Consider the following 24,406-nt stretch of genomic DNA (forward strand, 5'->3'; position numbering starts at 1 on the left):
CAGTGAGTGTATATTTATCACACCAGAGACATGGCTCGGTGTTGCATTGCTGCATTAATATTCCTGCAATCTCACAGGAAGGGCTCATACATGCGAGAAACTTGGACGAGTCTTGCACGTCAATACTCAGCACTGCCGTCGACACTCGGGAGCGGAGCGTTCAGCTGCATAGAATTACATGCAGCTGAACGCTCCGATCCGAGTGCCAGCAGCAGTGCCGGGTATTGACGTGCGAGACTCGTCCGAGTGTCTCGCATGTATGAGCCCAAACAGGTTGGATCCTTGACAGTCAGGAACAGTTGAGGTCCAGCCCTCAGATAAAGAAAGAAGAGATTTATGACTGATTCTGTGGTCTCTCTTCTAGAGCTTTACATTATATAGTGAATTAAAGCATCTGTAATGCTTCTATTGAACTCAGCAATCAGGATTGCCTGTGTCTGATGGTGTAGCAGAACTGCTGGGTCTAAGTAGGCACAAATCAGCTCTGCCATGTCAGGATGCTGGTTATCTTGTAACTATTATGTCACTGGGGCCCTTATGGATGCCTCGGTTATTATGAAAAGCTGAGCCATAGAAAATGCATTGTCCATAAACAATGGGTGAAATAAGCGTTGAACAATTCCCCAATTTTAAAAGTCTATTTCTAAAGGCGCTATTGACGTGAAACTCTCAGCAGATGTTGGTAACAACCCACCCAATCCACACAGGCAAAGAAAGCACACCATAGATGCCCATAAATTATGTATAATATTAACCCCTTTCCGACTTTGGGCGTAATAGTACACAGATATCGGACTCCCTCCCTTTGAAGTGGGCTCCGGCACTGACCAAATACTGAACGTGGCCTGAGTGTTCTTATTTTACTGCAAGGAAACATAGGGATTCAGAAGGGGTTGTCCTAGTAGTGGATACCCCTTTTAAATTGAGCTAGTTTATGCACCGGATTCCTAATCTTGCAAAAACAGATTGTGTACTCTAAAGGGCCTGTCATAGAGATGAGTGACTTTGCCTTTTTTTGGGTCGAGTCGGGTTTCACTTTCTCAAAAGTCGGGTCGAACAAAATCGGCCGATTATCGTGAAAAGTCGAAGGCCGACTGAAACACGAAACCCAATGCAAGCCAATGGGGAAGAAAAGTCGGCAGTGAGTGGAGGACATTAAACACACCTACAGTGCCCATTTTAATGCCAAAAACATCAATTCTTATTACTTAAGCTTGTCAACCTGAATTTACTTTATAATAATAGTTAGGCATTGAAAACTGGGGGTTATTTGGCTAAAGTTGTGGGGGGGTAGGGCTGGCTCCAGATTTTCGTGGGCCCAGGGCCAAAGAGTGTCAATGGGCTGCTTTAACACATGCCACAATTCATGATCCTCTGATACGGCAGAGAAAAAGCGGTATAGTACAATGAAAAATACTTCAATTCTTACATCTCATGACTGATATCCATTTTAAATTCTCCAATAGCTCCAAAAACGAACAGTATATTACTCCATACAGAATTATGGCCACCGCATAGTGCACTATACAGAGTAATGAGGACCATATATTTCTCCATACAGAATCATTGGTCCCATATAATGTTTGAAACAGTATATGATGAGCTCCACATAATGCAACAGTATGTTGGTCCCCATTAATGAAGCTCCACTGTGTTATGGGCCCAAATAATGCTCCATATATAATGGGCCCCATTTCTAATGCTCCAGTGCATAATGGGCCCTGTAAATGCTGCTCCAGTGTCTGATGTCCTCCTTTGGAATGCTCCAGTGTATGGTGGGCCTCATATATCATTCTCCAGAGTATAGTGCTCCCCAAAAATAGCTGTCCCAACATTGAAAACAATTAAATAAGTCTCCTCACTAGGGAATCCCATCTTCCATCTCACTGCACTTGGACTGTTTAGGCAGAGGGCGCACAGAAGTGATGTCATCGTGCTCTCTGACCAGAATGTCACTGTCAGGAAACGCGGAAGACGTCATGGCGGTGGAGCAGGGAGAGGTAAGTATTTCAACTTTGCAAGTGCTGTGATCCTGAGCAAGCAGGGGGGGGCCCACTCGTTGGCGATGGCACTGGCACAGGGCCCCTCATAGTACGCCGGTGTGTCTGACGGCGGGTGTGCACCCCCACCATCAGAGACACTTGATTCTACTATGAGGGACCTTGTGCCAGTGCCGTTGCCAAACAGTGTGCCCACCCACCTGTCCAGGGCAACGGCACTCACACGGGTGCGTGCGCCAGGTGGTGACCCCGGCCCTGTGGGGGCAGGCAGCCCAGTTATGGAGGCATATGTTGATGTTGGACATTCAGCAGCTGCAAATGGAGTAATTGGAGAAGTCCGCGGAAGAGGAGGACAAAAGCAAGCCATTTTTCTGGCAACCTACGTGTCAGCAGGGGAGGGTGGGACAAAATCCTTTGAAACCCATGCATGGTTCATTTTAATGAAGGTTAGATCATCAACATTTTGGGTCGACAGACAGGTCCTTTTTTCTGTCAGGATTGATCCAGCATCACTGAAGACTCATTCAGATAATACACTAGCAGCAGGGCAAGCGAGCTCCTGTAAGGCATATTGTGCCAATTCAGGCCAGGTGTCCAGTTTACAGGCCAAATAATCAAAGGGGAATGACCGGTGAGGGAGAACATCGATATGGGAGAAGTAGTTTGTTACCATATTTGACAACTGCTGTCTCCTGTCACTTTCGATCGATGCCTTATTACCAGTCGTGTGAGCGGTACTTGAAAAATCAGTCCACAACATGGTCATGAAACCCCTGTGTCCAACGCCACTTCGGCTGTGTGCACCACGAACACCCCTTTCATGTTGCCACCTACGGCTTGTTGGAAAAACATCACCACTGCTGTGTGCTGGGAATGCCTCAAACGGTTTACCAGAGTTGTTTGTTTGTTAGCCAATATTAGCTCTAGGTTCTCCTGTGGCATGATGTTTTGGAATTTGCCTTCATAGCGTGGATCCATGATGCTGGCCAACCAGTAGTCGTCATCGTTCATCATTTTGGCAATGCGGGGGTCCCTTTTTAGGATCTGCAAGGCATAATCAGACATGTGGGCCAATGTTCCCGGTGTCAATGATGCACTGCGAGTGCTGGCTGGAGGAGCACTTTCTGTCAAATCAACATCCCTCCAGTCACGCACAAACCCTGTACCTGACCTTGCCACGCCAACATTTTTTCTTGCCCCTGAGAAGCATCGTCCTCCCCAAAATAATCATCCCCATCATCCTCCTCCTCTTCTTCCTCCACCTCGTCCAGGAGACTTCCCTGATCAGAAAATGGCTGTCATCAAGGCTTCCCTCCTCCTCTTCCTCCTCGGCTGCAGACGCCTGCTCATTAATGTGCGTCAAAGTTTGCATGAGCAGATGCATAAGTGGGATGCTCATGCTTATGATGGCGTCCTCTGCGCTTACCAGCCATGTGCATTCCTCAAAACACTGAAGGACTTTACAGAGGTCTTTCAGCTTCGACCACTGCACACCAGACAACTCCATGTCTGCCTGCAAACTGCCTGCCCATGTATCCTCCCACAAATGAATTACAGCCTGCCTCTGTTCGCACAGCCTCTGAACCATGTGCAGGGTGGAGTTCCACCTTGTTGCAATGTCGATAATTAGGCGGTGCTTGGGAAGGTGGAGCAATCGCTGCAGCTTCTGCATACGACTGGAGTGTATGGGCGACCGGCTAATGTTCGAGCACAGTTGTCGCACCTTATGGAGCAGGGGTGTTAACTCCGAACAATTATTGAGGAAGCACTGCACCACCAGGTTCAAGGTGTGAGCCAGGCAAGGTATGTGTCTGAGTTTTGAAAGGGCTATGGCTGCCACAAAATTCCAGCCGTTATCACTAACTACCTTGCCAGCCTCAAGATGTAGACTGCCCAGCCATGACTCAGTTTGTCGCTGCAAGTAGTTAGTCAGTACCTCCGCTGTGTGTCTGTTGTTGCCCAAACACATAATCTTCAACACAGCCTGCTGACACTTACCACTAGCTGTTCGATAGTGGGACACCTCGTGTGCAACACTGGCAGCTGCGGATGGAGTGCTCGTGCGACTGCGCTCTGTGGACAAGCTTTCACTTCTGGAGGAGGGTCGACCGCCTACAGCCAACTGTTTCCTATACCGTGGGCTAGGCAGCACTGTCCCACCGCCGCTGTCCCCTGTGGACCCTGCATCCACCATATTAACCCAGTGCGCATTGATGCACACGTAACGGCCCTGGCCATGCCTACTGGACCATGCATCTGTTGTGAGGTGCACCTTTCCACTCACTGATTGCTTGAGTGCATGGACAATGCGGTCTTTCACATGGACGTGGAGGGCTGGGATGGATTTTCGTGAAAAGAAGTGCCGACTGGGTAGGTCATAGCGTGGTACTGCGTAGGCCATGAGCTCGCGGAAAGCTTTGCTTTCAACCAACCGGTAGGGCATCATCTCTAACGAGATTAGTTTGGCAATGTGGGCGTTCAAAGCCAGTGTACGCGGATGAGTACTTTCTTGTCCTACTCAGAGTCTCTGGTAGGGTGAGCTGGACTTGAGAGCTGCATATGGTGGAACTAGTAGTGGACATGGCGGACTGAGAGGGTTGGTGATGGTGTTGGTGGTGTTGCTGATGGCCTAGATTCAGTCTTTCGTAGCAATAACATTGTGATTCCATGACTGCTTTGCCCTTGCAACGACACCTCGACATTTGCTGCTGGTGGTGTGCTAACCGGTGGGCTTACAGTGGGGGAAGTGATGTAGCGTTGCTGACTACCTTCATTAGGAGCAGGTGCACATGTGGTACGTGAGGTTTGGTAGTCCGTCCACGCTTGCAAGTGCATGGTGGTTAAATGTCTAAGCATGCAACTGGTATTCAAATTTCTCAGATTTTTCCCTCGGCTAAAGGTCTTTTCGCACTTCTTAGGCCGGTTTCACACTAGCGCATTTTCAGCGCGCGCACGGCCGGGGGTAGCTCCGCCCCCGATCCGGCTCTCTGCCCGGCGTGCCCGCCCCTTCCTTGTAGCGCCGCCTCCTAGCGGACAGCGGCGCCTGCGATCGGCGCACCCTATCTTTAGCATAGGGTGCGCCGATCGTGCGCAGGTCGTGCGCTAGTTGCGCTTTGACCTGCGCTGCGCACTTTTGACGGTGCGCCGTGCGCGCCAAAATCGAACTTTTCGGATTTTGGCGCGCACGGCGCACCGTCATAAGTGCGCAGCGCAGGTCAAAGCGCAACTAGCGCACGGCCTGCGCACGATCGGCGCACCCTATGCTAAAGATAGGGTGCGCCGATCGCAGGCGCCGCTGTCCGCTAGGAGGCGGCGCTACAAGGAAGGGGCGGGCACGCCGGGCAGAGAGCCGGATCGGGGGCGGAGCTACCCCCGGCCGTGCGCGCGCTGAAAATGCGCTAGTGTGAAACCGGCCTTACAGATAACCTTTGCCTGATCATTAGGATTTTGTTCAAAAAAGTGCCACACTGCACTCTTCCTACTATGGAAGACATTTTGAGACCTTGCACGCTGTGCTAATTTGACCATCTGGCCAAGCTGTCCTGCAACTCTTTTGGTTTTTGTAACACGTTTTTGGACTGCTACGGTCATGCCAGAAAACAGCTGTTGCGATATCGTTGCCTGCTGTGGATCCTCCTCCTCCTCTTCTGAGCTATTGGCAGCAGCACCCTCTTCCCCCAATGGATGCCAATCTGGGTCAACAACTGGGTCATCGCATCACCTCCTCTTCAATTTCATGTGCACCTTCCTCTGTGTCAACGTGTAAGGTGGTATAGTATGCGGGAAGGGGCACCTGAGTTTCATCAGGGTCAGATTCTGGCTCAGTACACTGCGAGGACAATGTAGTGCTCGGAGTGAGTGTACCAGCAGAAAAATCTAGCAGTGGCTGTGCATCAGTGCACTCCATGTCAGATTCATCTTGGACTGGGGAATTCACGATTTGACTTGCTAACCCAGGCATTGTATGTGAAAAGAGCTCCATGGAGTAATCTGTAGTGTGGCCTGCCACATCCTTCGCTTTTGGTAGGGGTGAAGGACACAAGGAAAGGTGTTGTTCCTGACCAGGAGCCTCCAATGATGACTCAGTGCTTTTATTTTTTGAAACTTCAGAAGAGGAGGCGAGAGAGCTGGAGGCTGTGTCAGCAATGTAAGCCAAAACTTGTTCCTGAAGCTCCGGCTTTAAAAGTGGTTTACCTACTCACAGAAAAGAGAGCCTTCGAGGCCTTGTGGAGCCAGATGATGACGCAGGCTCAACACCTCCTGCCTTAGGTGCTATTGTGCTTTTGCCACTACCAACAGATACACCACCACCACCATCGGGACCAGCTGGCAACCCCCGCCCACTTCCATGGCGTCTTCCACCATACTTTCTCATTGTTGTGAAAAGGTACCCAAAATACCACCAGCTATATGGTACTGTAAAACAAGGTAGAAGGTGTATCTACTATTGGTGAGAATTTGAATCTCACTATAGATTTGAGGATGCAGAACTATTGTCTCTGGCCCAGTAGAGATTACACCTCAATGTAACAGACTGAAATTGGATGGTGAATGACAAGGTGTAGGGTGTCTATAGGATTAGTGAGAATTTGAATCTCACTATAGATTTGAGGACGCAGAACTATTGTCTATGGCCCAGTAGAGATTACACCTCAATGTAACAGGCTGAAATTGGATGGTGTATGACAAGGTGGAGGGTGTCCATAGGATTGGTGAGATTTTTGATCTCACTAGAGATTTGAGGATGCTGTCAATGATGCTCTCAGTCCAAGTATGGATGCAGGCAGCCTAATAAGCAGGACTGCTGCACATTGCACACACAAAAGGGTGGAAATATGAACCCATGGTAACTGTGCAGAAAAGAGGAAGAAAAGTATTTTTGCTTTTAAAAAAGCAGTTTGCAGAGCAGTGTGCAAACAGCAATGCAGCTATCAGGGAGCCTTATAAGGCAGCCTAATAACCAACAGAGCTGATGCACAAAAATAGAGCCTCCCCTGTCACTGCACACAAAGTGTTGTGTTGTAAGTGGAAATCGCTAACAGCAGAAGCAGTTTTTTGGTTCTTCTTCCCTGCCTAACGCTCTCCCTACAGAATCAGCAGCAGCTCTCCATATGCTAAGATCGCCATAAGTAAGATGGCGGTCGGCGTTCACGCCCTTTTATAGCCCCGACGCCACACAAAGCCAGCCAATCACTTGCATGCCCTTCTCAAAGATGGTGGTGACCGATGCCTATGTCATCGCGTTGCCCACAGTGTACGTCCTCCATCATTGGCTGAAAAAGGGCGCTAGAAGCATCTTTTGAAACGCGACTTTGGCGCTCTGGTCGCCGACCTCGTGGCCGACCTCACGCTATGGTCAGGTTTCGTTTCATGAAACCCGACTTCAGCAAAAGTCAGCGACTTTTGAATATGACCGACCCGTTTCGCTCAACTCTAGCCTGTCACACTAAGCGATATTGCTAGCAATATCGCTATAACATCACTGGTTTTTGTGACGTAGCAGCGATATTGCTAGCGATATCGCTATGTCTGATACTTACCTCCGACCGGCTCCCCCGCTGATTATCGCTGATCGCGCGAGAATGTCCTGGGCCGTTTCTCGTCGTCAGCTTCCTGCTGGGCTTCCTGTGGCGCCGACGAGCGACGCGTGGACGCGGGCGGGAGGACGTCTTCATCGCTTCGTCTGACAGGTAAGTGACGACCCCCGACCGCTGCTATGTCGCTAGTAAATCTCCCTGTGTGGCAGCTCACTAGCGACCACTTAGCGATGCACCAGCGATCCTGACCGCGTCATATCGCTGTTGCATCGCTAAGTGTGACAGTACCTTAAATGTAAAGTTCCTCAAATCTTATCTTTACATGTAATTATACCTGTACTTAAATATAGTTCCCCAGATGGTAATCAATAAATATAAGGTAAATAATAAACGAAAAGGTAGAATATTTAGATTATCACCAAATATTGGGATAAAGGTCTGTTGATAAACATTACGTTAAGGGCACAAGATGAGGAAGTTATTTGTTAAAAATTAACAAGAAAGGAAAAATATTGCGTTGACAATATACTGATTTGTCTACAAGTATAACAGCAATGAAGCTACCCGGCTTTTCATATTCCCTCTGGCATTACAACACACACAGATGTCAGTTCTCTTCCTTGTTTAGATCTAAAGACTCTTGTGATTGATGTCCCTTTATATTACAGAATGATTCCTGTAATGGCCTAGCAGAAATATCAAGATCTGTTTCTTCCACTAAACTAGGTACATAGTATGATATATATGTACAGTGGGAAAATTACTATTTGATACATTGCCGATTTTGCATGTTTTCCCACCTACAAAGAATGGAGAGATCTGTAATTTTTATCGTAGGAACACTTCAACTGTGAGAGACAGAATCTAAAAATAATCCAGAAAATCACATTGTATAATTTTTCCATAATTAATTTGCATTTTATTGCATTAAATAAGTATTTGATACAATAGAAAAACAGAACTTCATATTTGGTGCAGAAACTTTTGTTTGTAATTAAAGAGGTCAGATGTTTCCTGTAGTTCTTGACCATGTTTGCATATATGGCAGCAGGGATTTTGGCCCACTCCTCCAGATCTTTCAAGTTTCGGGGCTGTTGCTGGGGAACATTGAGTTCCAGCTCCCTCCAAAGATTTTGTATCAGGTTCAGGTCTGGATATTGGCTAGGCCACTCCAGGACCTTGAAATGCTTCTTACGGAGCCACTCCTGAGTTGCCCTGGCTGTGTGTTTCGGGTCATTGTCCTGCTGGATGACCCAGCCACAACCCATCTTCAATGCTCTTACTGAGGGAAGGAGGTTGCTGGCCAAAATCTTGTGATACATGACCCCATCCATCCTACTACCAATACGGTGCAGTCGTCCTGTTCACTTTGCACAAAAGCACCCCCAAAGTATGATGCTTCCCCCACCATGCTTCACGGTTGGGATGGTGTTCTTTGGGTTGTACTAATCCCTTTTCTTCCTCCAAACACGGCGAGTGGAATTGCTACCAAGGTCTTATCTGACCACATGACCTTCTCTCATGCCTCCTCTGGATCATCCAGATGGTCATTGGCACACTTCAAACAGGCATGGACATATGCTGGCATAATCAGAGGAACCTTGGGTGCCCAGCAAGATTTTAGTCTGTAGCCTGTTACTAACGGCAATGTTTGAGACTGTGGTCCCAGCTCTCTTCAGGACATTGATCAGGTCCTCCCATGTAGTTCTGGACTAAATACTGACTTTCTCAGAACCACCCTTACCCCACTAGGAAAGATCAGGCATGCATCCCCAGACCGAGGAAGACTGACAGTCATCTTGTATTTCTTCCATTTTCTAATAATTGTGCGAACGGTTGCCTTCTCACCAGGCTGCTTGCTTAATGTCCTTAATGTCCTGTAGCCCATCCCAGCCTTGTGCACGTCTAAAATTTTGTCCTTTGTGTCCTTAGACAGCTGTTTGGTCTTGGCCATGGTGGAAAAGGTTGGAGTGTGATTGAGTTTGTTAACAGGTGTCTTTTATACAGGTTATGACTGCAGAGTAGGAAGGCTTCTTAAAGAAAAAATTAACAGGTCTCTGAGAGTCAGAATTCTTGCTGGTTGGTAGGTGATCAAATACTTATTATATGCAATAAAATGCAAAATTAATTATTTAAAAATCATACAATGTGATTTTCTGGTTTTTATCTTTAGTTTCTGTTTCTCAAAGTTGAAGTGTACCTACGATAAAAATTACAGACCTCTCCATTATTTGTAAGTGGGAAAACTTGAAGAATCGGCAGTGTATCAAAGACTTATTTTTCCCACTATATGTTTAAACATACGTATATACTGTATCTCTAGCACACATCGTCCCAATAGTTTTATTGAAATGTTTCCATAGAAACTGTAGAGCACATTGGGATACCGAAATCATGTAGCTTTCTACTGATCTATCACTTCCACAGCACCCACTAGTCGTCAGCAGTGATCAAGAGCACTCTGTGCTGTGATTCAAGAAATCATACTCTTCTGTAACAGAACCGATAACTTACTCTTAGAGGGATGTTCCAGACATCAAAAAATTGAAAAGAGCATAAAAATAAATAAATTGTTATACAATTATACAACAATCAGTTTCTGTACTTCCTTGCAGCTGATCCTGTGCCGTTTGTGACCTCTTCTATGTAACGCTGGCTGTAGTGGGTCTTCGGTAACGTTGTGTTTTTTTTTTTTTAAACATTTGAACCCCTTCACAAAATCCACCATACATGAATGACGCAAGTCAGAAAAGAGTTTATGGCGCGGGCTCTCAAAGTGAGCACGCCCGATACTCTGCAAGCAATGTCTGTTAACCTGTTATATTCCGCTGTTAAACTCTAACAGTGGCATTAACAGAGTGTCAGCTTAGGCCTCTTTCACAGTTCCGTTTTTGACAATCAGTCAAGATCCGCCAATTTTGAAAAAAAACGGATCCGCAATTTTTTTTTGCGGATCCGTTTTTTTCCCCATTGACTTTCATTATTGGCAGATCCTGACTGATTGCCGTCCGTTGCATCCGTTTTTTTGAGGATCCGCCAGGATGTTAGTGTCCGTCAACATCCTCAAAGATTTCCAAACGGAGCTTGCAACGTTTTTTTCATTCATTCTCTCTCTCGCCAGCCGTTCCTTTAAATTTCCTCATTTTCAGGATCCGTCTAAAAACGGATCCTGTGCCATCCGTTCACATCAGTTGAGAACGGATCCGCTTGTCTGCCTTTTTGGCGGATTGTAACTGATGCAAATAACTGAAGTGTGAAAGAGGCCTTAGGGGGTGCATCATGGAAAGCGACCATTGGCATGTCTATTACGTGGTTATGGGTCACCGATGGGTTGCTATGACAGGAGGTCTGTGAAGACCTCTGTGTGTGTCATTACAAAGCTCTTTGATACCCTGCCTGTGGCCAGGCTTCGTAGGAGACCATGTTTTTTTTTTATATAGAGCGATGCTGTGGTTTGCTGCATATGGCACAAGCAATCAGATAATCGCAGCTTCAAGTTCCCTAAGGGGATTAACAAAAAACAGTAAAAATGCTTTAAAAAATATGAAAAATGAAAAAACATAAAAGTTCCAATCACCCACCTTTTTCTTCCATCTTATAAAGCTCAATGTGTGTGTATGTTTGCATGTATGTGTGTGTATGTCGAGGATTGGCATCTGCACCGTCACAGCTACAGCCACAAAATTTTGCACAGTCACACATCTGGACCCCGAGAGCGTCATAGGCTATGTTGTGAGGCAAAATTTTAACCCTGCACGTTCCAATTCACCAAACAATTTTGCCCCTAGGTACATAATGGGGAAAAAGTGTATGTATGTCTGTGTGTATGTCCGGGATTGGCATGTGCACCGTCGCAGCTACAGCCACAAAATTTTGCACAAAGTAAGAAAAGGTACAGGTAGGGGATTATATCCCATATAAATGCGGCTGCTGGTAAGTAGCAATATATGTGGGCGCAATGCTGTACAGCGTCCTTACAGATGTTTAAGGATTGTGCGCGTGCTGCCTGCAGTGACACGGTATCCACCGTTCGTCGGCCGTCTAAGTATATACAAGAAGCCTCAGAATCATGGGGCTATGGTCAAAACATAGAAAAACACATGAGCATAAGTTGGAAACTTCAGTGAAAAATGCACAAAAATATGTGAGGTGGACAGAAGGAGGTAATAATCACCTACCTGACTGCTCAGAGATAGGAAAAGATCTTGTTTAATGAAACAGGTAGGGGATTATATCCCTAAGATAAAGGAAAGGGCGGTGATTAGAGAAGACTAGTCCACGCAAAAAAAAAAGGATTGTCAAAGGATTGTGCGCGTGCTGCCTGCAGTGACACAGTATCCACCGTTCGTCGGCCGTGCAGATGTGAGCCGAGGGGAAGTTAAAAAAGGGAAGGGGCGGGACTAGTGAGCTGCAAGAGCCTGTAAGTGTCCAGAGGAAGTGGATGATTGATTGACATGCGTTCCACTTGTGCTCCAGCGGCCATATTGGAGCCTGTGAAAGTGAAACTAAGGAATCACATTTAAGTTCACTTACTCAGTAAAGCCTACCCCGACGTTCCAGAGTTCCGTGAACCCTTTCTCCTGTGTTTTAAGAGGGCCCCTAACCGGAAAGACAAACTGGTCTCAGCAGACTTCAATCAGGGCATCCTGTTATGAATGAGTCACCGTTGGAGGCAAAAACAGAAATACTAGCTAAGTCCAGAAAACCAGAGAAGTTGGCAGCTATCGGATTGCAGACCCTTGAACCTATCAACAACAACTAGCAGTAGCCGTGGGGGGTTCCTACGGTGCCCTAGACCCCTCGATCACAGCCGGAGAACTACATAGCCTAAAGACAGAAAGGGAAATCTAAACTGCCCCAGAGCAGACCCCAAAGCAATAGGCAGCCCCCAACATATAATGACGGTGAAGCAAGATGAAAAAACACTCACACAGATAGAAAGATAGGCTGAGCAAATGATGGGGCCCAAGATAACTAGATAGGACAGGATAGACAAGCTGCTGTCTGTAATCTGCCAAAACCCTATCAAAACAAGAGCCAACAGCTGATAGGGAAAAAAGCCCTGAAGACGCTAGGCTTCAAAAAGACTATATCAGTACTCATGTATTTTCTGAAGACAGAGCAAAAAGGAATTCAGCTCACCCCAGCAAGGAATGGCAGAAAACAATGCAAAACAAAACCAAAACACAAATGCAAAAAGTAGCGCAGAAACTTAGCTTTTGAGGAGCAGGAATCAGACTGGTCTCCTAGAATCAATCAGAGAGATCACCAGCAAGGCAGAAGGGCGTCGGCTGCCTTATATCCAGTCAGTAATTCCCGTCACCCAGTCATCATCATCCTGCCCAGGTGCTTGGTAATCAGCCTCACTACATTCCTTCACCAGAAGAGGGAGTTCATCAGACCTCAATGGTGAAGGGGAAAATGAACTCACAACAGCATCCCCTCCATTTCACAGCAGTTTCTACATTCACCCAGAAGGGGCACCTCCCCCTGCCTCCGCTGCAATCAGTGCAGCAATGTCATTAAAGGGGATACCATACATCACTCCCACACAGGAAAACCCTATAAAATTAAGGATTTCTCCACTTGCGACACATCATTTGTAGTCTATTTAATTAAGTGCCCTTGTGGTCTTATGTACATTGGGAAAACTATTTCGCCTGTGAAAAATTGAATTTCTAAACATAAATCTACAAACATAAATCTACAATCAGGTGTAAGAATTTGTTACTTCCCATTCCCCATCATTTTTCCACTATGGACCATAAAATTTCACAGCTACGTTTCCAGGTCATCGAACATGTCTTGCAACCCAGAAGAGGGGGTGACCGCATCAGATTACTGAAACAACGCGAGGCGTATTGGATACATACGCTAGACACACTGACTCCACGGGGTCTTAACCGTGATTATGATCTGTTATCTTTCAGTTAGGCATTTACCTTCCATTCATATGGTTGCCTGTAACGTTGGCTATATTTACATTTGACATCACTTTTTGTGACTTCGAAATATAGCATATTACATACCACTAACACATCTTTATTTTCATTACAGAGTCGTTTGTATTGAATTATCTTCTTTCTGGACTGCTTCCCACATTTCTGTGTCATCCAGCAACTTCCACCTCTGTTCCACGCAGCATCTGATACACCATCTCTCTGCACTAGTCCATGTGATTCCTTAGTTTCACTTTCACAGGCTCCAATATAGCCGCTGGAGCACAAATGGAACGCATGTCAATCGATCATTCACTTCCTCTGGACACTTACAGGCTCTTGCAGCTCACTAGTCCCGCTCCTTCCCTTTTTTAACTTCCCCTCGGCTCACTCCTGCATGGCCGACGAACGGTCGATACTGTGTCACTGCAGGCAGCAGGCGCACAATCCTTAGACGTCTGTAAGGTGAGCAGATTACACCGGTGACTTCTATCCCCGGCTTTCTCCATTCATATTTATACAGCGTCTTCTCCCACTAGGACGCTGTACAGCATTGCGCCCACATATATTGCTACTTACGAGCGGCCGCATGTGATGGTCAACGTGTGACTGGACACACCGCCTCCAGCAGGGCGAATTTCTATGGCACACGTGACCCTGGATACACCGCCTACTGCAGGCGAATTTCAGAATTACACGTATGTGATGGTCAACGTGTTACTGGACACACCGCCTCCAGCAGGGTGCATTTCTATGGCACACGTGACCCTGGATACACCGCCTCCAGCAGGGCGAATTGAAATAATATAACGTGCAGCCGGAAACACCGCCTCCAGCAGGCGAATTTCAGAATTACACGTATAACTGGATACACTGCCTCCAGCAGGGCGAATTTAAATTATAAAGGGAAACACCAGGGAAACGGATACAATGGAGGACCCTGCGATAGGGAACGACCTCCTGCACTCCCCTGAGTCAGTGTCTCTACACTCCTAACGATCACTAGGACAGTTCCGCACCGGGCGCCGATCAGGAGCCTAAAAACCCTAGCTCGCCCTGCACCTAAACCTTTCTAGTGAAATGGACGGTGCAGAAACTAATCCCACCACTACATTGAAACACACAAAAGGAAAGTTACAAAACAGGGGTAACACCACTTAGCTTTGCTCTGTTGCTCTTTCTCCCAGCAACAGAGTCCACCACCAGAATTCAGCTTCCACCTGAAGCTACTACACCAGAGCTCTGCCTGAGCTGCAACGAACTCCTCTCAGTAGTTCCTTCCTCCACCAGACTTGGTTGAAAATGAGAAATATCACCAACAGTGATGGCAACCACCTGACACTCTTTTATAGGTAAGAGCCAGCAATCACACCTGCTTCATCATCACGTGCACTAAACTATAGTAACCAGAGTGCAATGACCCTAACGGCCACCGGGGGCAAAACTAGAACTGAAATCACCACAGTGCAATGACCCTAATTGCCACCGGGGCAAAACTACATTAAAGCCAAAGGCTTGAAGGAAAAAAAAAGGTTACTAGTGCACTTATCTGTCATAATCCAATCTGGAAACACCAGGGAAACTGATACAATGGAGGGCCCTGCGATAGGGAACGGGGACGTGGAGACCTCCTGCACTCCCCTGAGTCAGTGTCTCTACACTCCTAATGATCCCTAGGCCAGTTCCTGAAGCTACTACACCAGAGCTCTGCCTGAGCTGCAGGGAACTCCTCTCAGTAGTTCCTTCCTCCACCAGACTTGGTTGAAAACGAGAAATATCACCAACAGTCATGGCAACCACCTGACACTCTTTTATAGGTAAGAGCCAGCAATCACACCTGCTTCTTCATCACGTGCACTAAACTATAGTAACCAGAGTGCAATGACCCTAACGGCCACCGGGGGCAAAACTAAAACTGAAATTACCACAGTGCAAAGACCCTAATGGCCACCGGGGGCAAAACTACCTTAAAGGCAAAGGCTTGAAGGAAAAAAAAGGTTACTAGTGCATTTATCTGTCATAATCCAATCTGGATCATGACACCGTATTTATATGGTATGCCCACATATTATACGTTCTCTGCCTTTTTTTTTTTTTTTGCATGGACTAGTCTTCTCTAATCACTGCCCTTTCCTTTATCTTAGGGATATAATCCCCTACCTGTTTCATTAAACAAGATCTTTTCCTATCTCTGAGCAGTCGGGTAGGTGATTATTACCTCCTTCTGTCCACCTCACATATTTTTGTGCATTTTTCACTGAAGTTTCCAGCTTATGCTCATGTATTTTTCTATGTTTTGACCATAGCCCCATGATTCTGAGGCTTCTTGTATATACTTCTTTTCCTATCTCTGAGCAGTCGGCTAACTGATGAAGGCCACATGAGGCCAAAACGTTTTTGTTGTTTAATTAGGCTGCATTAAATACAACTGCATCTATTCAGAAGGTGAGTGCCAAGTTTTTCTTACTTTACACAAGGTGTGGGACCCTACTTGTGCACCTCTCCAAGTAGTGCATACGGTTTTCTCCTTTTACAAAATTTTGCACAGTCACATGTCTGGACCCGGAGAGCGTCATAGGCTATGTTGTGAGGCGAAATTTTAACCCCGCATGTTCCAATTCACCAAACAATTTTGCCTATTATTCTTATCATTTCTATGGTGTTATCGTCCTTCTGTAAAGCTGTAAATAACACAATTTAATACCTTGCTAACACAGACCACCCTCTGACACAGACTGCAGAGGGAGCCCAGTTTCACACAGGATAGGATTAGATACACGGCTCAGCAGTCAGTATCACACAGGATAGGATTAGATACACAGCTCAGCAGTCAGTATCACACAGGATAGGAATAGATACACGGCTCAGCAGACACTATCACACAGGATAGGATTAGATACACAGTATCACACAGAATAGGATTAGATACACGGCTCAGCAGTCAGTATCACACAGGATAGCGTTAGATACACGGCTCAGCAGACGGTATCACACATGATAGGATTAGATACACGGCTGAGCAGTCAGTAACACGAAAGGATTAGATACACAGCTCAGCAGAAAGTATCACACAGGATAGGATTAGATACACAGCTCAGCAGAAGGTATCACACAGGAGAGGATTAGGTACACAGCTCAGCATACATTATCACACAGGATAGGGTTAGATACACAGCTCAGCAGAAAGTATCACACAGGAGAGGATTAGGTAGACAGCTCAGCAGACATTATCACACAGGATAGGATTAGATACACAGCTCAGAAACAGGATGTGCCAAAGGAGAGGACATTTTCATTCCAAGAATTCCACTCATTCCATCTGATTTTGTTTTTTGATTTTAAACGCCTCTAGCTTCCAGTTCAACTGCTATTTGCAATGTCCATTAACAATGCTCAGGGACAGTGCTTGAAAGTAGTAGGGATCGATTTAAGTAGTAGGGATCGATTTGCAATCTCCATGCTTTTCTCATGGTCAACTTTACGTGATCCTATTCAAGAGTTGGAACTGCCAAAAATCTGTTCATCTTTGCACCGAAAGGAAAAACCAAACATGTTGTTTATCAAAAGGCTCTTGAATGAGTTGAAAATAAAATACTATGAATACTTGGGTAATCGTTTAATTTGTGTTGCAAATCTGTAGTGTTGAATATATGATGTGAAGTGTTTTTATGTGCAATATAATCATTATAATTTGTTATAACTAACCACAGTTGGTTACTATGCCCAGGCAACACCGGACTCTTCAGCTAGTTAAATATCAAAATAATAAAAAAATAGACATGTATCACAAAATGGTATGGGTAAAAATGTTGTTTCACCCGCAAAACAATAAGATGTCACACAGCTCCGTTGACTGGAAAATGAAAATATTTTTAAGTCTCAGAAAAAGGGGACACAACCCCCCAAAATTATTTTTTTTAATTTTTGATTTTTTCCCCCCACTAAATTAAAAAAACTGAACGCTTTGTATCACCATAATAATACCGAAGAAGAGAATAATATTACAAGGTCGTTTTTGCCACAAAATGTACACCGTAAAAATAATTCCCAAAAAACAATGTCAGAATTGCGGTTTTTTTCTACAATGTCTCCCCACTTGGAATTTTTTTCCCCCCATTTTCCAATACACTATATGGTAAAGTGAACGGGGTCATTCAAAAGTACAACTCTTTCTACAAAAAACGAGCTTATGAGGACAGAAAAATAAAAAGTTATGGCTCTGGGAACAAGGGGAGGAAAAAACAGAAATGGAAATTGGCCTTGTTGTGAAGGAGTTAAAGGGTTTTTCGACTTTACCAAAGCTGGTCACTAAACACTTTCATACATTTCCACTGACAAACACAACAGATACTCCCCCTCTCCACCGCTGCTAGGGCTTTGCTTATTGGCTGCAGCAGTCACATCATGACTACAGTGAACACCACCGCTTCTGACAATCACTGACCGCAGCAGCTCTGCTGATGCAGGTGGCGCTTTTTCATCAAAAACACTAAGTACCTTTATGTTTTTAACGTGTTGCAGCAATAGTGGAGTTAATGTAATCATTAGCCGCATTGTGCTGACGCATCACATATATATTTGTGTAATGGCCGCATAGCGTATTTGTGCACCTTTGTATTAATACCAGGGGAGTGCAGGTCCTATTTTTACTTTTTTATGCAGTACATATCAGGGAGTGTCACCCTTCCAGGTCTCTGCAGCCTAATCCACCCATCTTTCTCACATAGATTGCGAGTTACACATGGTATCCTTTTCATTCCCCTTCACATAAGGCTGTTTTGGCGCATAAAGAGGCAAGACATTAGTGGTTAGGGGCATTCCATATTAAAAGGTCACCTTGATGTGGTTGGATGACTTTTGTGCTCTTTGATAAAAAAAAAATGCTTAAAACCAAGTACCTTACGTTTTCAACGCTGTCAGCAATATTGTGTATGTATACTGTAGTTGCAACGTCGCATTCCGCAGCCAAGGAACAGAGACTGGAGCATCAGAGGAGGCAGAACTGGACCTGAGAGGGTGAGAACTTACTATGTTTGTTATTTTACATGAATAAAAGTGTGTTTTCATGTTCACGTTAGGAAAGGTGATTGAAGAGAACCTGTCACCACAAATAACGCTGTTAACCTGCAGTTATGGGGTTAATCTGCAGGCTAACAGCGTGATGATGCTGTCTGGCGACTGCACGCAGCCAAATGCAGTGGGGAGAAAATGATTTCTATTCTCCCCCCAGCAGTCGGTATTCAGCCATGCAGCGCTGGTTCAGTCACCGCTCTTTGTATACAGAGCGGCCGCTGGAACCCCCGGTTGACACGGGCTGTCAGTCAGGGCCGGGGTGTGGTTACAGCAACTTAAAGGGAATCTGTCAGCACAGAATGACTGTTCAAACCAAGCACAGGCGCGCCGTGCTTCATGGGGGCCAATCACTTTTAACCACCTGCTTGTTTTCTACTTTGAGTGACAGCTCTGACTTCATAGGGCCAGAGAAGGGAGGAGATGGAGGGAAACCAAGCAGGTGGAAGGTGTCTATAAAGGATCGGCTCCGCCATGAAGCACCGAGCGCTTGGTGTGAACAGTCGTTCTGCGCTGACAGAGTCCCTTTAAGTTTAGATTAGCACTAGTGTACGGCTGGAGAGCCCCTAATGTCTGGCTCCTGTGACATGGGAAGCATGTGTGCACACAATCCCATGGAAATACATTACATGCAATAGCACAGCACAAAAACTGTGAAAATATCGCATGTCATGTAAGCATAGGTGGCTGTATGAGATCGTTCATGTACACTCCCACAATGTGACAAACAGCACATCACCATTGGTATTCCACATTACATGTCGGCCTCATTCTGCGAAGCTCCACCAACGGCGCAGAGTGGCTGCAGGACAGCTCCGCGCTCGCACTAGGTTTGTCCCTCCCGACTCGCCGTAGCCGACTATTTACTATGTGGACATGGCGCTGCTCCGGTCTCTAGTAAACATTACTCTGCGCGCAGCCTTCCGCCGTGACGTCATCAGGGGCGCCTCACTCGCCTGTAGAGTGACTGCTCGGGTTCCTCCTCCCATGGAATGTCTCTCTCCGTGTGTCCTGCCCCGGGCTGGAGGACCTGAGGTCGCAGTAACGCCGATGAAAGCAGGTGCGCCCAAAGTGTGACGTAAGAGTCACATGACCTCCATACTGTCTCCAGGCTTCTCCCCATACTTGCCTTCTTTTCATGAAGGGAGTTTCTTTTCCAGATTTTTCTTTCATAACCGCAGCACATTATTCATTCAGCGACCCCTCTGAATCAATGTCAGTGCCTTGTAAGAACCTCTGAGCCCCCATCTTTCTGCCACTCTTTCTCATTTTGCATGGCCTCAGTTGCAGAGATTGTCCCTTTTGTATTTTTGGAGCGCAGTATGTGAAATCTGAGCTTGTAGTGTAACTGGCCAATTCTTCAGCCTCTTTAGTTTGCATGCATTTTCCCCCCTCCCTCCCAGATGTTTCCTGGCAGCTAATCTAGCAGTGTCAGCCTCTGCAGAGCTGTGATTGGCAGCCTCTGCTGATATAGGGTGAGATGGCACTCCCCCAGAGAAGACTGAAGAAGCCCCAAGTTGATCTGCAAGCTGAGATTTCACATGGTGTGCTCCAGAAGCAACAAATGGGAATATCTCTGTAATGGAGTGACACAGCATAAAAAGGAAAAGAGCAACACAATCAGGAGAGCTCAGTGATTTTTTTAAGCTAGCCATTTAGCTCAAATTTTTGAGCAAATGACATGTCCTCTTAAAAGGGAATCTGTCACCCCACTTTAGCCCTATAAGATGCAGCCACTGCCATCGGGCTTATCTACAGCATTCTGTAATGCTGTAGATAAACCCCCGATGTAACCTGAAAGATTAGAAAAACAAGTTAGATTATACTCACCGGGGAGCGGTGGGTGTCGCGGTCCGGAGCCTCCCATCATCATACGATGATGTGCTCCTGTGCAGGCATACTTTATCTGCCCAGTTGAGGGCAGAGTACTGCAGTGCGCAGGCGCCAGGAAAGGTCAGAGAGGTCCGGCACACTGCAGTACTTTACTCAGCCCTCAGCATGGCAGAGCAGTGTGCCTGCACAGGAGCGTGACAGAAGTAAGAAGGAGGATGTCATCTCTAGAAGATGGGAGGCGCCAGACCGGACCGCAACACCCATCGGACCGGACTAAACGCCGGGGTGAGTATAATCGAACTCTTTTTTCTTCTATTTCAGGTTACATCGGGGGCTTATCTACAGCATTACAGAATGCTGTAGATAAGCCCCTGATGGCGGTGGCCGCAGCTTATAGGCCAACAATGGGGTGACATAACCTTTAACAGTAGAGGGGATGTTCTATAATTCCTGGCAAATGCCACTGTCAGTTCCATTAAATGTCTGGCCACTTTCAGAGCTAATAATGGCTGATCCATAGTGGAGCCAGATAGCAGGTTCCCACCAATCTGATATGGATGACTTATTCTGAAGATAGATGATCAGTTTTATATGCTCGGACAACCCCTTTAAGTGATTACATATCCTATTACTATGCCATCAATTACCGCGAGAAGAGCCATCGTTTACTGAGAGAAGAGCATGAGAGGAATTAAAGAAGCACTCCGATCAAAATGTTTATCTTAATATATTGCAGTCATCATATTATACAGCACTGTGTACTTACAATTGCTCACTTTTCTATGCAGCTAAAGGTACCGTTACACTACACGACGCACCAGTGATCCCAACAACAATACGACCTGGTAAGGATCGCTGGTATGTCGCTACATAGTGGCTAGTGAGCTGTCAAACAGACAGATCTACTCAAGGACGCAGCAATGATGCGGCGATCCGTATAATGACCTCGGCAGTCGTTGGGACCTTGTCACACAGCAGCTATTCTGACGACTCACGCCGGAGTTCTGAGTCGCTAACGAGGTCGCTCGTCGGCGTCAAACACAGCGATGCATGCTGGCCAGCGGGACACCAGCGATCAAAAAATGGCCTAGGACATTCGAGCCTGATCAGCGAGATCACAGCGGGGGCCCGGTCGCCGCTATGTGTCACACGTAGCGAGATCGCTGTTGCGTTACAAAATCGTTGACTTTTCAGCGATCTCGCTAACGATCTTGCTATGTGAGAAGGGGGCTTTCTTCTTCTCTTTTCCATTAGGTCTATCACATCACGTGATTAAAAACAGATTAGCTGAATCCTTCTAAGCTGTGTGTAGAAACAGGAGATCAATTGTCCCAGTATGACTCATTAGTCACTGCAAAAGTCTATGGCAGGGGGGCGGAGAAAGCAGCTGGGTCGGGGTCGGGAGTTGAAGAGGGGAATGATTTCTGAAGGAACAAGAGTCTTCCTGTTTCTGCATAGAGCAGAGGAAAGAGAAGAATTAACTGGGTAGAAAGGCCAAGTGAGCAATTGTAAGTAAACAGTGCTATATAATATGATGGCTGCAATATATTAAGAGGGTGATGTCTTTGATGGTGGTGCTTCTTTGAAATGAGTTGTGCATCCATATAATGCACAGATTTGCTTTGACCTGTAGTGGGAGTGCCATTGCTTGTAGCAGCTCTCTGCTGTGGCCAATAGAGGGATCCATAGCAGAACACCTCTTCTCCATTCATATGACACAACAGGGTATATGAAAGGGGGTTAATCAGTACAGACATCAGCATTGATTTTACAGTGCGCTCCCAGCTCCTGTACAGCTACGTTATATTTGACATCTCGTAGCTTGTGTTGCCATAGAGATAAATGGTTTGTGCAAAGATATTATTAAAGCAAAGTCTATGTGCTATATCATAAAGAATGAATCTGTAAGATACACCACATTTTTTTTTGCAAGTTGCAATGATGCATTGTTGGACCCCATTCACCTGATTTGCGCTCTTGTTGCAAATCCCACCACAGTTACTGTGTGTGAACCCAACATGGTGGATTACACATTACTATTCTAATCATTTTTTATACTTTTTTTGTAGCCTCAGAAGATGAAACTGCTGAGAGAAATCAGCAAAAAAGGAAAAGGAGAATAAAGCAAAAGAAGACAAGTTTCCATAAGGAAAAAACGGGATCTGTGGAAAGTTTGCTCATAGAGCTGCCATTTGCACATGCGGATGACATTTGTTCGGTGTTGGAAAGTAAGTATGTTTTGTGAATGTTAAGCAACTGATCCCTGCGGCGGTCATGTAGAAAGACGAGACCTATCCAGGGTTCAATTCACACTGAAAAAAAAAAAAAAGTTTCCAGCTCACCGCTTCTGCATCTTGGTAATGCCTGGAGCACGGACCCGCTGTGTCAGGGCGTAAGAAATCCAAATGAAGAATGTCCAGCTCAACAGCGTAGTGAAAAGCAGAGTTTTTTATTCACTACAAACACATTCCATAGAGAGGATAAAACATCAGCATGACACCTTACACATGGTCGGATTGACTCGTTTCTGGAGACCAAGCTCCCTTAATCATGAAACGCGTTGAGCTGGACATTCTTCTTCACGTCAATTCACACTGCAGTTTCCTTAAGCAGAATAAAATGGAGATACACCGAGAGCTACAGTGACAAAGACCTATAGGACCATGCCTATGATTGTTTGTGGGTAGCATAATGCACTCTTATCTCTTCCCCAAACTACATTATCAGAAAATAGATAAAAAGGCACTCAACTGAGAATATGATTATTTTTTCATTCCATATTGCAGTAAATGGGAGCTGAGTTGCAGTACCTGTATATGGACAATACACATTGTGTGGAGCTTTGATGCTCTAGTTCTGTATACTGTGTATATCTGGCAGCCAGGGCTGTGAAGTCGGTGAGCCAAACCTCCGACTCCAACTCTGACTCCTCAATTTCCATGACTCCGACTCCAACTCCATCATATACCAGGGCTGAGGAGTCGGTAAGCCAAACCTCTGACTCTAACTCCTCAACTCCAGCTCCGACTCCACAGCCCTACTGGCAGCCACGGGAACTATTTCCACCTGATCATTAATATTATTATGCACTTATATAGCGCCATTTATTCCATGGCTCTTTACATGTGAAAAGGGGAAATATAGACAAGTATAATAAACGTGTAAGACAAGGGACACACAAGTACATAAGGAGAGGGGACCCTGCCTGTGAGGGCTCACAGTCTACAGGGATGGGTGAGGATACAGTAGGAGAGGGTAGAGCAGGTCTTGCTGGGGTTCAGTAGATCATTGTAGGCTGTAGGCTTGTCGGAACATGAGGGTTCCGTGTGTGTAAGCCACAACTGATCTGATATGATGATCTGTTCTAAGTATAGGCCATCAATATGAAAGTCCTGGACAATCACTTTACCTTCCATGACAGATAAATTCTTCATGGATCGGGTCAAGGTGTGGAATGGGCTCAGGAAGTGAAACCACTCCACACCGGGCATGTGTTGGTTGTGTTAGACATCCTGGCATCTGCTATAGCAGCAATGATTGTAGATAGCTCTAATCAATGCTGTTAACCCCTCAATAAGTGACAGTGGTATTTAACTCATATAATGCTGTCCTGTCCTGGTGTCCATCCCAGGAAGCATCCTCGCCCCTACTTCCCCCTACATCGTGATCACTGGTTGCTGATGGATTGATGATGACGTTGTATAGCAGCTGGAACTTACTGACAGCCTCCGTCACTGCCTTCCCGCCTTGGTACTCTTTGGAAACCCAGTCTATGGCCAAGATGGCTATTAGGAGTATAAACTCCAATACGTTAGTGTTGCAGAATATAGTACAAGCGATCAAATCAATACAGGTTAAAGTCCCTTAAGGGGACTAAGAAAAAGTAAAAAGGTTTTTAAAAAACAAACAAAAATAATTTCTTTTTTTTCCTAATTAAATAAAAATAAATGTAAAAAAATATATTTGATATTTCCTATTCCTAAAATCTAAACTTTTTTAACCCATACAGTAAATGTAGAAAAAAAAT

General features: G+C 45.7%; 1 protein-coding gene across 3 annotated transcripts in view; it reads left to right on the forward strand.

Annotated features, from left to right (window-relative positions):
- Positions 1–24,406, forward strand: part of AKAP7 (A-kinase anchoring protein 7) — a 271,894-nt gene that overhangs the window by 68,768 nt on the left and 178,720 nt on the right. For 2 of the 3 annotated variants that reach the window (XM_073575812.1, XM_073575813.1), the window contains exons 1-2: positions 19,395–19,606; positions 22,449–22,607. In XM_073575812.1, coding sequence (XP_073431913.1) covers positions 19,423–19,606; positions 22,449–22,607 — 343 coding nt within the window. In that variant the 5' untranslated portion in view covers positions 19,395–19,422. Of the gene's footprint in view, positions 1–19,394; positions 19,607–22,448; positions 22,608–24,406 lie in introns of those variants that run through there. The other variant, XM_073575814.1, reaches the window with a different exon arrangement.

The sequence above is a fragment of the Dendrobates tinctorius genome, unplaced genomic scaffold (assembly GCF_039654945.1).
Source record: "Dendrobates tinctorius isolate UK_male_01 unplaced genomic scaffold, ASM3965494v1 ptg000046l, whole genome shotgun sequence".
Classification (NCBI taxonomy): domain Eukaryota; kingdom Metazoa; phylum Chordata; class Amphibia; order Anura; family Dendrobatidae; genus Dendrobates; species Dendrobates tinctorius.